This window comes from Hordeum vulgare, chromosome 1H (genome assembly GCF_904849725.1).
Source record: "Hordeum vulgare subsp. vulgare chromosome 1H, MorexV3_pseudomolecules_assembly, whole genome shotgun sequence".
Classification (NCBI taxonomy): domain Eukaryota; kingdom Viridiplantae; phylum Streptophyta; class Magnoliopsida; order Poales; family Poaceae; genus Hordeum; species Hordeum vulgare.
Genome location: NC_058518.1, coordinates 179,092,192 through 179,105,632, shown reverse-complemented (window position 1 = coordinate 179,105,632; position 13,441 = coordinate 179,092,192). Strand labels below are relative to the sequence as shown.

Below are 13,441 nucleotides of genomic sequence, written 5' to 3'. Positions count from 1 at the left end.
CCTGCTCATAGAGCAGGGTGTCGCGTCGGCGCTCACCTTTGGTCACAAGGTGAAGGAGTGGTGCCGCAAAGCCACTGCGCAGGAGCGCATCTACGTCGAGCTCTCCTCCGACGAGGACGACGATTGAGCGGTGCAGCATCTACTACCGCATGAGCTCGACTCCAGTGAGTTCAATTTTGCGTAGTGCGGTAGGATAGTTAGTAGCTCTGATGAGCTTCGGTAGGATAGCTTACCTCCACCCCCTCTAGTAAGTGATGAACTCTAAATGTAGTATGTATGACCGTGTATTAAGTACTGAACTCTAAATGACTCTGGTTGCAATTTTATTCGTGAATGTTTTTTTCTTCTTCAAATTATGCAGTTTCATATATGGGGGCTATTCTGCAACGCAAGATTTCGTTCCGTAAAATCGCACTTCGTCGAACTGTAAACCGCTTTTGCAGGTTGCAAATATGCGGGATCTGCTAGAGATGCTCTTATGAGGTTTCAGTCGGAAAAACGACGCGGAATAGACCCCGTGGAACTTGTTCAATCCGTAAACTTTTTAAGGGGCACGGTAAATCCATCCGCGAAAACCTTATATGTGTAGTTTTGGAGGAAGTATACAATTTAACCTGTAAACTGGTCAAACCTCGTTGGAGCAAACACGCACCCGCGGAACTGGCCGGAAACTACCTCGAACTCACCGGAATCATTACCGCATGTCGGAAGAAGCCGCCGCACGCCGGAATTTATCACCGTCGGTCCGAATTGCGGTCAGCTCGACCTCCACTACCGAGACGAGGCCGTCCACGGACGGGATGGAGCAGGCCACCGACAACCTGAATCGGGGTGGGGCGGCACCGGAGAAGAGTAGGGGGGAGCTCGCGCAGCGGCGGACAGTGTCGAGCTCAATCGATGGTGCAGTAAGACTCTTCCACTGCATGCATGAGTGGGAACAGACGACCCCACGACGAGGCGAGGGCGTGGCGGGCGGCGCCGAGGCGCCAGGGACGGGAGGAAAAAAGAAAAGAAACGAGCTATAGTGAAACTGTTTACCCTTTATACGTGTATTTAAGGACCGATTTTTACTGGGTCTGCTCGATTTTTACAGGGTCTGGTCGAGGTGCTCTTAGACCCGTGTGCGCCGAAACCTGCCAGGCTTCCCTATATCCCCTCTTCCCTCTCCGCTCTTGGGATCCATCTTCCATTAGATCCCACCGATTCCACGCTCCACTGATCCTGCTGCTCCGGCGGCCCGCCGCAACTGATTGAACACTCCAATTCGGGCCCCTCCATTCGGTCGAATTGGGAGGTTCTTTGGAAGCGCATCCACCCACGAATCGAGGTAATTGACTTATGCTCCACGCCTTGGCCTTGCTTTCTCGCGTAAAGCTTGGATCTTTCCTGGATTAACTGGTTGGGCTGGCTTGTTGTGGAGTTGGTATCGTCATGGATGCGCCTGATCCAAATCTTGGTGTCCTTAGCTTGTCCCGCACCGGGGGGGGGGGGGGGGGGGGTGGAGTTTTTCTTCAATCTGTCACCTATTTGTTGTATCTAACCGTGTCAAATGTCGGCTTGCAGGATTGGAGCCTTCTTGCAGTTGCATCCAGGAATCGTGAATAATTTGTTGCCAGACTGAGGCGGGTGTTGAGATAACTACTTGATGGATTTGTTATTATGACCAATGCCCTGATTCCGCCCGGGGCTTATGAGCTTGCTGAATATCTGAAGCACAAGTAACCATGGATAGAAAAGCCGGAGTGGTTTTAGTCTGCCTGCTCTTCCTACTCATTGGGGAAGTTTCGGCGGTTGCCCAGACCGAGATTGGTCATGTGCGTGTAACACGGGAGGCACCAGATGTGAAGCTAGAGGATGCTGGTAGACAGGATGCGTCCAAAGGTGGAAGGGTGTCGGTGTATGTTGTTGCATGGTCTACGCTTGCCATGGCTGCGGCAACAGGGTTGGGAGCAGTCCCCTTCTTTTTCCTGGAGCTAGAGGCCGAATGGGCAGGCCTTTGCAATGGATTGGCAGCCGGGGTGATGTTGGCAGCGAGTTTCGATCTTGTGCAAGAAGGTCAGATGTACGGCAGTGGGAGGTGGGTTGTTTTTGGGATTTTGAGTGGTGGGATCTTTATTTGGCTTTGCAAGAAGGTAAATCTTGCTTCCTACTCTTTGTCCTTCAGTGATATCATTGATCATTTACATTGAGTAATTTAATCGCCAGATATACAACCACAATGTTGCTTTATACTCGAAAGAACTAGTTAAGGCACCTACGATGCACTATGCTCTAGCTGAAGACAAAAACTTTACTTTACTCCGAAATTGTTTTCTTCTGTCCAAGTATCTGTCAGCATCCTGACGGTTTAGCGGTATGAGCCTACTTACATAGTCATGGATCCACAATTTTTTTTAGCTGCCAGGGTTTAGTCTGAAGCGCAGGCAGTTGAAGAAAGTGTAATAGTGAAGTCAGCTGGATGTTTCAATGAAAGGATTCAACAAAATCATTAGGTTTCAGGATTAAGTGCCATGTCCAGTGGACAGAACACATTAGTCTGCTCTGGCCAAAATTTCTTTATGTGAGCATTGAGCCAGCTTCTTAGATGCGGTTGGTATTCAGAGCGTTTACTCCAGTTTGGTGGACATACCCACTTAAAATGGTCAGCAGCATGGAGCTTCCTACGCGCGTCTCGTCTGATGTTTCTGTTGAGGGATGCTCAGCGCTGGCCATTCGCAGGTTTTGGCAACACAGTTCACGAATGGTAATACCGCCTGACAGACCAAACTTTTTCGGTGGTGCTCACTCGCCTCAAACGGGTAAACGAGGATACTGTATCTTCCTTGAACCAGCCGATGAACATTCGTCGGCATGACCTTCTTGTACAGCTCCATTTCGTCAACTATGAGCATCAGCCTCTGTGCCGAACGCATGGCCTCGATGAGCCCTGTACCGCTGGGAAGTGGCATGCTGCATATAGCTATGTGGCGGAAAAGGACTGGACACCGTAGCAGGAAAGGATGGACACGCATATGCAAGACCATAAAGAGAGCTAGCTATATATGCTCTGTGTAACTACAAGTCTACAACTTGGTACTGCTAGTGTTTTTTTTATTGAACAGAAAGTGATAGTGGATGTTTTTTTTTCTTTGAAGGATCTGTTAGTGTATGCTTGGCTGTACTGGAGCTAATGTTTGCTCATATGCGGGCTTACCAGCTAACATCGTGCCTCATATAGCTCCACCGCAAGTGCCCACTTAACTTAGCAATGTCCCACAAAGAGCCACTTAGTGATTATTTTGCTGGCGGGCTTGCCGGGTCTATTGGCAGTGCTGCCACATTTGCCTAACTAGGTTAATGTGAACATGGTACTCGTTATGTGTCTACACTAGTAATTACCCTCGTGTAGACTTATCTTGATTTAAAAGAATTAGACTGCTGATAAGATTATTCTGGTTACCTGAAACCTTAAATGTCAATGCATGGATGATGTGCATATTGCTGTGCCAGTTCAACGATCTGAATTTCCACTAGAATATACTTCCTTGTTAACCGCATTTAGCATCATATCAGCTTAGGCTCCTAGCTGTGTTTTCAGCATTAGCGAATATATTTCCCTCCATTCATTTTGGTTCTATTTTCCTTTAGCTGATACAGTATCTTCATTTCGTTGATCACAGATTCTTGAGCAACATGGAGAAGTAAGTATGTTGGATATAAAAGGTGCTGATGCAAGTAAAGTTATTCTTGTTGTTGGAATAATGACACTCCATTCTTTTGGCGAGGGTTCTGGTGTTGGTGTTTCCTTTGTTGGGTCAAAAGGATTATCTCAAGGTCTTTTAGTTACTATAGCTATAGCAGTGCACAACATACCTGAAGGCCTAGCTGTAAGCATGGTACTATCATCTAGGGGTGTCTCCCCACAAAAGGCAATGCTATGGAGTATCATAACATCTTTACCACAGGTGTGTTTTCTTTTTCTGTCGTTGAGTGGAAATATGAAAGTATTATCTGATACACGCATCATCATTATTCAGTCATGGAGCATTCATCAATTTCTAGCTATATTAATTCCTTGTTTCGTAACTAGAAAAATAACACTGAATCGGCTAATCGGTTTGGCTCCCAGATCCAGACGAGCCTGGAATCTGGACCCCTCATTCTTATCGAGATTGTTAACTGCAGCTGCATTCCAGTGCATATTCGTCCATTTACAAAAAAATTGAACAATGGTAGACCCCATGTACCAGACATTAATACGGACTGCTCCATTTCTTCTGTGTCAGTACAGACGGCAGCCTGATGCTCATTCACCGCATAGCACTCACACCTGGACTGACGTGGTGGTTTGCCATGAATGCCAGCAGGTTCCCTAGTAATTGAAAGACTCCAGCCTCCCAGCTAACACCTTCTTCCTCCCCTGAATCTGGCTATACCGAGTCCATGGTGTCTTCTTCCTTCAGCGTTCTAATCATATACACCCTGTTAGGACAAGGTGTGTGGTCTTGAGGGTGACTCCCCACTCTGCAAGAGCAAGTTGGACTCATCAACTGACATGACACTTCTGCACTTGACTTACATTATGCCATAATTGGTACCCACTTCATTTTTTGGCACATGGTTCACAAAATCCCTGAAGTTAAAACTGCAGTTTTGTTCTGTACTTCAGCATGTGAGAAAACTCATCTAAACTTAAATGGTTTGAGATTGCAGCCTAATTTGTCTCGCCCTTGTATGGAATGCTACGTTTCAGAAATCTGTACAAAATGGGTGAACAATTCATCGATTGAAGCATTTGAAACATACTTCTTTTTCCACCTGGAGTCTTGAGGCTCCATTTTCCCTGTTGATTCTGCAGATACCGCTGGCTCGCTGTCTTCCCGTCGATGAATCATTGCCAATTTATGTTCCTCCACACCTTTCTGTATCCCATCCAGGTCCTCAAGTTCTTCATGGTCCACCCAACCTTCACCTTCTGCAACTTCCTCGCAGATATTCCTGCCTGTCCACTAGGGCTGAGTTAATTGTCGGGGAAGGTGCATGACAAACCTGTAGGCTGTCGGCATCATCACGAACCAGAGAACCGTCCAATCTCTCCACGTCACATCGCCAAATATTGGCAGGCTGCTAACACGTAATGAGTCAACAAACTTACATCATAAACATAATCCAGGCACCATGCACATCAAGGCACATACCTGTTGCCTAGACCCAGGGGAAACTCCATGGTAGCTGCACACCAGCATCAAGCCGGCAATCATGCCCATGGGTTCAGGCGCCCATGGGCGCACCTGACCCGAATTGGTAGGGTATTGGGTAGTTATGTGAATAACTTCATACCCATGGGTAACCCGATTAACTATTATTATTAATTGTAAGCATTTCATTTTATAAGACGTATTTTTAGAAAAAATATACACTATGTATACTCTATATAATGGGTAGTAAATCTGTACAATGATTTAAAGACAAGCCAACGATGTACATCAAGCACGATGCAAAAAAAAAAGTACAACAAGTAGGCCAAAAGTCTAAGACTAACACAACGTGTATGCATCTCTAGGCCTTTGCCCTTTCCTTTCTCCACACAAATCAAGTTTCATGGGCCAAAAATTACTCAGTCATCCTCCATAGGAGATATGCCAGTTGCATGGCACCGATACCCTTGGTGCATGCAATTCATGTACAACAAGTTAGTACCACCTTGAATAGCTAACGAGATAGGGATATGGGCAAGCCCTGTAGGTGGTGATGCAAGAAACAATTTTAGCATACAAAAAATATCCTTATTCTATGGAATGTTGGTCAGAGATAAATGTAATTATGTAAAGTATGATAATTATTCTTAAATGTTGTGGGTTTGGGATGAACCTGATAGAAGGTTCGGGCATGTGTCTGGTTGAGGTCGAACTGACCAAACCCGACCCGATTGCCGGGTCACCCAGTACCATATGGCTCCAGTCCAAAGTTGAAGATGACTGGATCTGTTTACAAAGTTCTCAATCACCTTACCTTACAACATGATGCTTACCCGTGTGTTCTTCACTAGTTTGGCCCATGCGACCTTGTTCATGACACGTTTGCAACTCTTGGGCCTCACCAAAAATTCTGTACCACTGTCCAGAGGGGACTCATTTTCGTGCACCAGCAGTACATAAGTTGGGACATCAACAAGCCGCAAGCACCGTTGCAGGCAACATTTGCAACCCAGCGCTTCCGTCGGCTGGCAGGCTAGACACACCCCATCGCGATCAGCTGAATGCAATACCTCATTTTCCACTCCACCTTATTTTACACGATATTGGTTTCGGCATGCATCCTGCACTCAAACTTGAAGGTCCAGCCGTCCAGGTACTTAGTTCATCTGTACTACGGAGCCAAATCGCCTCCCCACACTAAAACCCTCATTTAAAATATTTTTAGTTGGAATGAGAGAACTCATTCGTGAAATTAACTAGTATGTTTGTCTTTTATGTCCACGTGTGTTGCTTATTGTTTGCACTATAGTGTTGCACACTCTCATGAATTATAAAATGATCATATTTGCCTGTGAGATTTTAAATTTTAGTGACCTCAGACTCTCTGAACTGTTGAAATACCATAATGAAATACAGTGATAGATTCACCGATGAGTACTTGTACTATATTTGTATTCGTAGGAGTGCTTTCTTTGTCATGCCATACTTCTTTTCTTTGTAATTTACCATCTCTGTTGCCATTTTTGTAGTCCAATAAGGCTAAGTGTTTCACATACTAGTTTGGTAATCGTCTGTGAAGCTCAAAAAGTTTCTCCAAACTCCTCCTTAACCTAAGTGACAAATCAACATAACATTTCACATGTTGGAGAGGAGTCAATATTTATGATGAATAACTTGTGGGAACGAGCTCATCAAACATCTCAAAGAAGCACAATTAAAGAAATGGCATCACAAAGGATCTTAAATACTAAATCGTACAACAATCACTATTTATTTGTAGGCATTGTACAAATGAATTCTGTACAGCACATTTCTTCTCTTAAAAAGGACGGCCACATCTGTTTACAAGTGCAACTTTTTCTTAGTATTACTTTGTGAATAAAATTCTCATATGCTTATCTGCAACAGCTTTCCAAGTTGATCTCCACTTTTGAGTTACATTTTGGTGGTTACATTCTTTCCTTTACACTCTGGTGACCCCGTTTCATTTTCCTTGGTAAATATAGCCAATTGTTGCTGTGCCTGCATTCCTTTGTGCCGATGCATTTCAGAAGGTGCTTCCTTTCTGTACTGGTTTTGCTGCGGGGTGCATGATATGGATTGTTATTGCAGAGGTTCTTCCTGATGCTTTTAAGGTGACTACCCTTTGGTCATCAAGAAATTGTTGACTGAAGTTGTTGTTTTCATTGGTTTTATAATTCAGTCCTGAGCATTTCTGTGTTACATGCAGGAAGCCACTCCATCTCAAGTAGCCTCTGCTGGAACACTTGCTGTTGCTTTTATGGAAACATTAAGTACCGTGCTTCAGGGATTCACTGATGGCCACGGGTAAGTGCCTCTTATATTATTGAAGGATCTTACTTGGACTAGTACAACTTTCAACTGATGCTGTTGATTTGTTCTGATCTAGCTTGGAAGATACATCAGGTTTTTTGGTATCACTTGTATTTGGTCTTGGTCCACTTTTTGGAGGAATTATACTTGTCGCATTCTCGCTTGCCTTCAACATGCCACACCCTCTTCTTACTGGTGTAGCATCTGGCATTGCCTTCCGTCTTGCTTCATGGAGGCCATTACAACTTGTGATGTCCTTAAAGATGGGTCTCTTTACTACCCTGTTCCTCCTACTAGGAGGTTCGGTCTTCTACCATCTTGCGGAAGCAAGCATCCTTATGGTTGTTAAACACAAGAAATCATCTGTCAATGTCATTACATCGTCCAGCGGGCTCTCTCTTAGTGTCCTCACACAGCAATCACTCCTTGCTTGCGTCTGCGTCTTCCTTCATGCCTACGCCGAAGGGCTTGCACTTGGTGTGGCGGCACGCAAGGCATATGGTCTAGGCCGCTACATGGTTCTTCCAGTCTCCCTTCACGGTCTACCACGGGGTGCTGCTGTTGCTAGTTGTGTATATGGTGCCACTGATAGCTGGCGAGGAGCCTTGGCAGCTGCAGCTCTGACTGGGCTTGCAGGACCAAGCGCGGCCATCAGTGCAATCCTTGCGAAGATTGGCTATGATGGACTGGACTACTGGATGGTGATTGCATGCGGGGCTTTGATCCCGAGCTTTGGCCGTGTCTTCAGACGCTCGCTGCGGCTGGACGTGAGGAAGAGTATCTGCGGGCTCCTGATAGGTTTTGGTTTTGCTTGGGTGTGCTTGATGTCCACCAGATTCATCTGCTTGCACACGCCTTACTGCAATTCAGCTCCAGAAGCGGTCACATGATGTGTTCCTGTCAGATAGTCACATGTAACATCAATGTAACGATAACACTGAAACCGTAAGAGAGGGTCTCCTTTCCTTGTATGAACAAAATGATGAAAGGGAAACAAACATTATACAATGATTTTGCCTGGAATAATCTTGCACATTGTGCCACCACAACAGAAAGGAAAATAATGCTTGATACTTTGGTGAATATTCTTTAGGTGTAACTAGCAAAAGGACCTGCGCGTTGCAACGGGAATAAGAAAACTACATATTAGACACTTATTATTACAATGAGTGTTGAGTGCACGAAGATTTTAACCGCCTCATGGGTAGTTGATATACAATTGTTAGATAAACACGTCTATGCGCAGGAGGAGAAAGGTTTGTCCTCTCTGTATTTGATGAACTTGCTCACTCTCTTTCTTTGGCCTTTTTTCTATGTGATGTCATTCAATTTCTCGGATAGTCTGCGCAAACAACGAATCCAACCTTTTCAGGTTCTTGGTTACTTTTTTTCTATGTGATGTCATTCGATTTCTCGGATTAGTCTGCGCAAACAACGAATCCAACCTTTTCAGGTTCTTGGTTTGTAAGATCCATCTGCGTTGTTAGTTTTAATCCGATTATTTCAATCCCCACTCTGCTCTGTATTTCTGTGTTCATCGCCTCTTAAAAAACCTTAAACAAGGCTCCATGAGCTGAGTTTGTTCCATCAGGCTAGTGGCATAGATATTGTATTGGTGCAATACTTATCATGTTTTTTTATCATTAAATCACTCTTCTTTCTTAATTACAATATACCATGAATAATATTTGCTCCCCTCGGTAGCTTAGAAATAAATAGTTCAAATTAGCAATTTAGTTCGGGAAATCAGCCTAGCCTACAGACTACCTACGGACTATGACAGACTTCTACAGCCACACGATGTGGTTCATCAGCTTGTCAACGGTGAGCCAGGACGACCCACCATCGGCGACGGCCGCGGCCCCCCTGCCCCGGAGCTCCCGCGCGCGCCCCCTCATCCCCTCCCCCTCCTCATCCCGCATCAACCGTCGAATGGCCGCCTCCACCGCTCCCCGCTAGAGCACGCCGCCGTCCAGCGCGATGCCCGCGCGACACACGTGCTCCACGTGCCTCGCGTTGCCCATCTCGTCGCCGAAGCATGGCCGGCAGAGCATCGGCACGACCCCGCACGCGCCCTCCAGCGCCGAGTTCCACCCCCTGCGTCCAGAACCCGCTCACGGCCCCGTGCGCCAGCACCTCCTCCTGCGGCGACCAGCCCACGACCAGGCCACGGTCGCCCGTCGCCGCGGCGAACCCGTCGGGCACGGCGGCGTCGCGGGCGAGGCCCCGCCGGAGCGCCCACAGGAACGGCCGGCCGCTGTTGGCCACGCCCCACGCCACCTTAGCCAGGGCGGCGCCGCTCATGCTCGCCAGGCTGCCGAAGCTGATGTAGAGCACGGACGCCGGGGCCTGCGCGTCCAGCCAGTCGAGGCAGGAGCGGTCCTGCTGAAGGAGGCTGCTGGACGACGCCGGGGAGAGCTTGTGAAGCGGACCGACGGCGAACACGGGCACGCCGGCAAGGTCGCGCCGGGTGGCCGCCAGGTCGTCGGCCTCCAGCGCGTCGAAGGGGTTGAAGACGAACCCTGCAGAGCTTCGCACCGCCTCGACCGCCCGGGACAACAGCTTGCACATTAGCTCGTGCTGGTGACGGCTGCTGCTGTTGGCGCCCATCAGGTCCCGGACGCGGTACGGCGGTAGCTCCCTCACCGGCGCATCCAGCTGCGACTCAGCCCTCACCGGGAGGTAGCCCTTGTGGCAGAGCACGAAGTTGGCCACGAAGTTGCGGAAGCAGGCGGCGCTGCCGGTGCGGGGGCACCAACGTCGGCACGCCCAGCCGCCGCGCCACGCGCACGAGGACCAGCAGGTGCGCGTCGGCGACAAGGCACGCGACCTGGTCTCTGGAGCCGGGAGCCTCCAGTAGGGCGGCCAGGCGCTCACGGAACGACGCCTCATAGGAGCTGTTGACGGCGAAGATGTGCTCCATGGTGGCCGTCACCATCTCCGGGGTGCCCGCGGGCAAGCTGTCGGGGACGGGCACGAAGTCGTAGGCCGGGTGGCGGGACGGGTCGGGCGCCGTCCGTCGCCGCCCTTTGCCGTCCGCGCGCTGCCTCGCTCCACCATGGCCGTTCCGCTCGAAAGGAAGCGTGTGGATAATATAAAAGAAATGACTACGGGTTGAATACTCGGAAGTGAAGGGACTTTTCTGTAAAAATGACAACGACGCGACGGACAACAGAAGCACTACGTGCTTAATTATTAGGAAGAGATATATATCCCTTGCCCTCGGTATGATAGCTGGGCGTAAGATGCATGCATGAGGATTCTGCTTATGACGAGGTGAGAGGTTCGGTTAGACTATACTGCCTCCGTTCCTAAATATACCTCTTTAGGGCTTGTTTCGGTTCCTTCAGATTTGAAGGGGTTTGAAAAGGATTGAGAGGGATTAACTCCCGTACAAGTCAAATCTCACCTAAATCCCCTCCAATCCTCTCCAATCCCCTCCTGAAAGGGATTAACCGAACAAGGCCTTAAAAAGGTTTCACTAGGGAACTACATACAGATGTATATAGACATATTTTAAATTGTAGATTCACTCGTTTTGCTCCGTATGTAGTCTTTTAGTGAAATCTCTAAAAAGACTTATATTTAGAAACAAAGGGAGTATTTCAAACAACTATATTTTGTTTGAGATTTAGAGACTAAGGCCGTGATTGGATTGGCGTTTCTTAGTCCGATACCGGTGTAAAATATACAGACCTCCACCGGTCGTTTTTCTTTCCAGTTGAAAATCAAATAAGACCAGTATTATACATCTGTAAAATAAATACAAGTGTATATAAATACACCTGAACCAAGCGGGGCCTAAGCTGAATCTGGAAACTGAAACAAACAACTCGAGTATTTTGAATTAGTTTTGCCAGTGACGCTGTATCTGAAACCGACCGTTTTTATTAACTGAATCTGAAATCCAGCCGTTTCTAATGCATTTGCCTGAAGCACCTTAAATTGTACTACTTCAGTGACAAAACTACCCAATCAAAGCTGAATCAAACAAGCAGTAGAAACAACTTTGCCAGTGATTTGAATCACGAGCATACGAGACACATGATTCAAAAGTCTTCTTATGCTCTTGATGAACAGTAAAAGTAAGAGGGCAACTAGGGTGATGTTTAGAAAACATCTAACCGTGGGATCAAAGTTGTCAGAATTACTCAAGTCTTAGAATCTTATGACTTTACGATCCAAACTAACCCCTCTGATTCTACAATTTTGTTCATAGAATCTAAGTTTCTATGATCCTAGTAGTTATGATTCTACGATTCATGATTCTATCAACGGAGCTCCGATCCGATTTAGAATCGCGATTCTAACAACCTTGCGTAGGACCATGAGCTCGCTAACCGTCCGATCTTCTTGTAGTGAGTGTGTATCAACCTTTGCAACAAGGCTCGTGTTGCAGCAACACTAGCTTGTTGCGCTCCAGTCAAATCGTTGTTTTTCCGAAACAAGGTCTATGTTTCAGAAACAATCAAACAAGATTTCTGTTATAGAAAAAAAGCTTTGCTCTTGCCTTATTTGTTGTTGTGCGCTCGTTCCCTTGGCAACAAGAGGCTAGTTGTAGAAGCAACAAAATGCTTGTTGGAGAAACAATAAAAATCCCCATCACACCAACGTCATCAAATGTTCAAAGGATATTTTAACTTTTGCAGTATAAATTATGTTGTAGAATTTTCTGTAACATAAAACATGTTGCACAAATATCTGTAGATTTTTCGCAACAGAGTTTGTTATAAAATATTTTTTGCAATAAAGGTCATGTTGCGGAAACATCTACATAATTTTATTTACAACAGAGTTTGTTGTAGAATATTTTCTGCAACAAAAATCATAGCTGATTGACGGGGGATAACCCTGGGTAGGCCCATCGAGCATACTCCTTCACATTTCGGCATAGTACAGGGCGGATGCTCTCCCGTATGCCGGTTCCTCCTCGCCGGATGCGACTCCTGCGCCGGCTAGGGACCTGACGGATCGCCATCCGACTCGATGGCTACCCACCAGTCGGATGGTGAGCACTTCTCGCATCAACACGACTGACGTGACGGGCACCCACGACTAAAGGCAAGATTGCGTCAGCACAATACCACGAAGTGGCGTCCTCGTGGCTACAGTGGAGGCGGCCGTACTGCTGGCACCGGTCGCCCTTGCACAGTGCCGACACGCCTCCACCCACTCCATTACCTGCCCCAGCGTGGCTACAGTGACAACAGCCGTACCGCTGACCACAGCTGGGTTCCGCGTCGACGACGGCAACAGTGCGGCCTGTGCCGTGCCAGATGGACACGCACCAACCCCATCGGCCAGCCGGCGGGCCCGCATCCGACGGGACCCTGCAACCGGCGGACCCCGCAGGCGACAAGACTTCTCAGCTAGGGGACCCGCTGGCCGGGCTAAGAGGCTGCCAGCCGGGTCCCCCCTAAGTACCTTATATCCATATTGAAAGCTAGGGGGTTCGCCTATAAAACCCCTTGGCCCTCCTCCATGCGGGAGGTCGACCATTCCATGCACGATCACTCATACACGAGAGGTTCGCCTCGAACCGGATCACGCCTTCTCCGTATCCCTGCAATACGAGTACGAGGATCCGCGGGCACCTAGCGACCGCCAGCCGGCCCAACACTCCCCCCGCGGATCTGGCCAGAAGACCGACGGGAGCCGCGACAGGCGCTCTCAACGCCAAAACGAGCAACCGACAGTCTCCAGCCGGCTCCGCGAGCCGGCCGGGGGAGCCGAACGACCGCCTCGCGCCCTACTCTGCCCCCGCATCAGGAGCGGCCCGCGCTCGCTCACGCCTGCCATTCGGCCGAAATTTGCGGCCCGGCTCGGACTGCACGTCCCCCGCAGCGAGAACAACGCTTGCACTGCCTCGACCGGCTGGCGCAGTCGGCCCTCCTGGAGGAGGAGGGCTCAATCGGTCCGGCGTGCTTCGA

At 48.1% G+C, this 13,441-nt stretch overlaps 1 protein-coding gene and 1 pseudogene across 2 annotated transcripts; one reads left to right on the top strand and one right to left on the bottom strand.

The window, feature by feature from the left end:
• Positions 1 to 1,085: 1,085 nt before the first annotated feature.
• On the top strand, positions 1,086 to 8,534 carry LOC123428205 (putative zinc transporter At3g08650). Of its 2 annotated transcripts, XM_045112391.1 has the most exons (6): positions 1,086 to 1,327; positions 1,564 to 2,132; positions 3,660 to 3,944; positions 7,184 to 7,312; positions 7,408 to 7,505; positions 7,588 to 8,534. In XM_045112391.1, the coding sequence occupies exons 2-6, from the start codon at positions 1,725 to 1,727 to the stop codon at positions 8,399 to 8,401; spliced, it is 1,734 nt and encodes a 577-aa protein (XP_044968326.1). In that variant the 5' UTR covers positions 1,086 to 1,327; positions 1,564 to 1,724; the 3' UTR covers positions 8,402 to 8,534. The 2 variants fall into 2 exon arrangements, with proteins under 2 accessions (XP_044968326.1, XP_044968333.1); XM_045112398.1 differs by lacking the exons at positions 1,086 to 1,327; positions 1,564 to 2,132 and adding an exon at positions 6,104 to 6,330 and having other exon boundaries at positions 3,819 to 3,944.
• A 764-nt stretch (positions 8,535 to 9,298) lies between these two features.
• On the bottom strand, positions 9,299 to 12,830 carry LOC123397842 (annotated as a pseudogene).
• Between the last annotated feature and the right edge of the window lie 611 nt (positions 12,831 to 13,441).

Bases quoted from the DNA above. Each gene is read 5' to 3' on its own strand.
- LOC123428205 (XM_045112391.1), top strand. From the start codon at position 1,725: ATGGATAGAAAAGCCGGAGTGGTTTTAGTCTGCCTGCTCTTCCTACTC. The intron at 2,133-3,659 runs GTAAATCTTGCT...CGTTGATCACAG, and splicing joins TTATTTGGCTTTGCAAGAAG to ATTCTTGAGCAACATGGAGA. The intron at 7,506-7,587 runs GTAAGTGCCTCT...GTTCTGATCTAG, and splicing joins GGATTCACTGATGGCCACGG to CTTGGAAGATACATCAGGTT.